Source organism: Vigna unguiculata, chromosome 9 (genome assembly GCF_004118075.2).
Source record: "Vigna unguiculata cultivar IT97K-499-35 chromosome 9, ASM411807v1, whole genome shotgun sequence".
Lineage (NCBI taxonomy): Eukaryota > Viridiplantae > Streptophyta > Magnoliopsida > Fabales > Fabaceae > Vigna > Vigna unguiculata.
The window spans coordinates 32,301,044-32,303,420 of record NC_040287.1 but is presented as its reverse complement, the minus strand read 5'-3'; the positions used below and the strand labels follow the sequence as shown (position 1 = coordinate 32,303,420).

The window sequence follows — 2,377 nt, the reverse complement described above, 5'->3', positions numbered from 1 at the left end:
AATTGGAGTTCTACGAAGAATGGACTCAATGAATGAAAAGGGTGATCCTTATTTGATTGATCGACTTCGCTTGCTAATTTTGGAACTTTTGAAACATGTTGATCAAAAGAAACTGTCTTGTGTTTTTCTTCTTTTTATGCTAAAATTAATATCTAAAAATATCTAAAGAAAAAATTTATTTCACTTTTTTAATTTACCATTAATTAAAAATATTTTTTATTTTTTCAAAAATAAATTTATTTAACCTGAATAAATGAGATGTAAACATTTCTCCATCACAAATTCAAACCATGTTATCTCAGATTTCAACTATACTTTGAGTAAAGGCTAGATAGATATCACTAATAACAACTCTATAATAGTCGTTCATCCAAAAGCTTAATTAAACACCTCAAAGCTAGTTCTAACCAAGAACTTTTGGCTTTACTTAGCAAATTTAATTTATTGAGGCAACAAATTTGTTTGTTAATACAACCAAACACCGTGACACCGACACACAAACACAGACAATTGGCCCTCAGACTTGAATAACATAAAAATATGCAGATCCAGTGTCTAATAAGAAGAGCCCGTGACTGATACACCATTATCATACTCCCACCACACAAACATTCCAAACTGAACCATCATCAGAGCCAGCTCACACTTACTTTCTTCACAAAATTATTGCGATTAATATATACAAACATCACACACTAACATTTAGTAATGCTAGCTATTTTACAATGAACTACTTCAATTAAAGAAGTGTTGAACAGCATCACACTGCATTAATGGAAATCTTCATCCCAGATTCACAGTGACCAGGATAGTTGCATATGAAGTAGTTCTGTCCTCTTGCTAGCTTTATTTGATCGTTCCCTGAACTCAGCACTTTCGCACCTGCTGTACTTCTGCACTTGCTGTATCCATTCTTGTCCACAGCAACCACATTGTGGCTCGTTGAGTCATACTTGAACACTGCAACAGTTACCACATTCAGCACGCAGTTACATGGTCAGAAGCATAACACATTTTCTTACACAGTCTGAACAAGTTAAAACTAGCATTTTGCAGAGAACGGAGTAAAAATTAAATTTACTTACCTAAGACATCACCAGCTCTGAACCTTTTTCCATTGGGCCAAGTGTCAGTGTTGAAGGTCCATCCTGAAGGTCCTCCAACAGTGTAAGTTGCTGCATTAGCACCTTCCAAAAGAACCAACAGGCACAGTAGACAAATCACAGAGACCAAAACCAAAGATTTTGCACTGTCTCTTCCCTGAGACATTCTTGTATAGTGCAGACCTTAGGAACAACTAGTGAAATAAGCTAACTTTAGTTGTGTTGGCTTAAGGATGGGTTGGGGCTTATCCCTTTAATAATGGAATGGGTTGTGTTACACTATGGGCCATATCAAGATTGTTTTTTTATACATGGGGACATATAACTGACTTTTCTTTAATAATTACAGTGAATTCAATAATTTGTTGATTAAAGTAAGTAGATGCAACTAAGAGGTACACCATGATAACTGTCACCGCCGTGGACATTTTAACTGTTCAACTGTATGATGAAGTGGGGTCTAACAATTAACTAATAACTGTGCCCTTCCAATTCTGACACGTCAACGCAACATTGAAAATTTAATAACTGACCAAGAATATTAATTCACTTTTATGAATTATCATAAGTGTGTACTTGTTTTACTCTAATTCACGCATTATTTGTTATGTAGCAACAATTTTGTAGATAAGAGTGATGAATAATTAGTATGAAAGAGAAAAAAAAAAAAAGTAGCAGTGGGTAGTTATTGTATGTGGTGGAGGTCTTAAAAGATGGAGATAAATTTAGTTGGAAAAGTAGTGGCGTGATTTTTGGAGGCTTAACGGAGGAGAATATGCGAAGGGTTTTAGATAGGAAGAAATGATTAAAGCAATTAAAGTAGGAATGGCAATATTGACTGCATAATTTGGGTGACACTTGTTGTACCCCAAAGCTTTGATTCGACACCACTTCTTCCAACCGCTCATATATCTTTCTCCATCTTCTTGTTTTTTTTGGTACATTATCATAAATTAGATTAGAACATTATAAGAAAATGATTCATTAGTAATCAATTTTAGTGATTAAAAGTTGTTAGTTACTAAATTGCTCTCTAATTAATTAACAAATTTAGTGACCAATTATAATTTTTTATTTATATTAATGATTATTTTAGTAACCAATAAATTTTAATTTTGTAAATTGGTATCTAAATTGGTCACTATAATGACTAACAACTTTTAATCACTAAAATTAGTTATTAATAAGACATTTTCTTGTAGGGGAGGTATTTCAATTTAATAAAGTATAGATAACCTTATGAGAAAATAAACTTATGAATACTCTTCTTATAT

At 32.8% G+C, this 2,377-nt stretch overlaps 1 protein-coding gene across 1 annotated transcript; it reads right to left on the bottom strand.

Annotated features, from left to right (window-relative positions):
* Positions 1-415: 415 nt before the first annotated feature.
* LOC114162484 (basic blue protein-like) lies at positions 416-1,381 on the bottom strand. The gene is made up of 2 exons (XM_028046395.1): positions 1,086-1,381; positions 416-960 (listed from the first exon to the last, which is right to left on the bottom strand). Exons 1-2 carry the CDS (start codon positions 1,267-1,269, stop codon positions 761-763), a joined length of 384 nt encoding a protein of 127 aa, XP_027902196.1. The 5' UTR covers positions 1,270-1,381; the 3' UTR covers positions 416-760.
* Positions 1,382-2,377: the final 996 nt, after the last annotated feature.

Excerpts from the sequence above, each read along its gene's own strand:
- LOC114162484 (XM_028046395.1), bottom strand. The coding sequence starts at position 1,269 with ATGTCTCAGGGAAGAGACAGTGCAAAATCTTTGGTTTTGGTCTCTGTG. Across the intron at positions 961-1,085 it reads CAGAGCTGGTGATGTCTTAG|TGTTCAAGTATGACTCAACG; the intron begins GTAAGTAAATTT and ends TAACTGTTGCAG.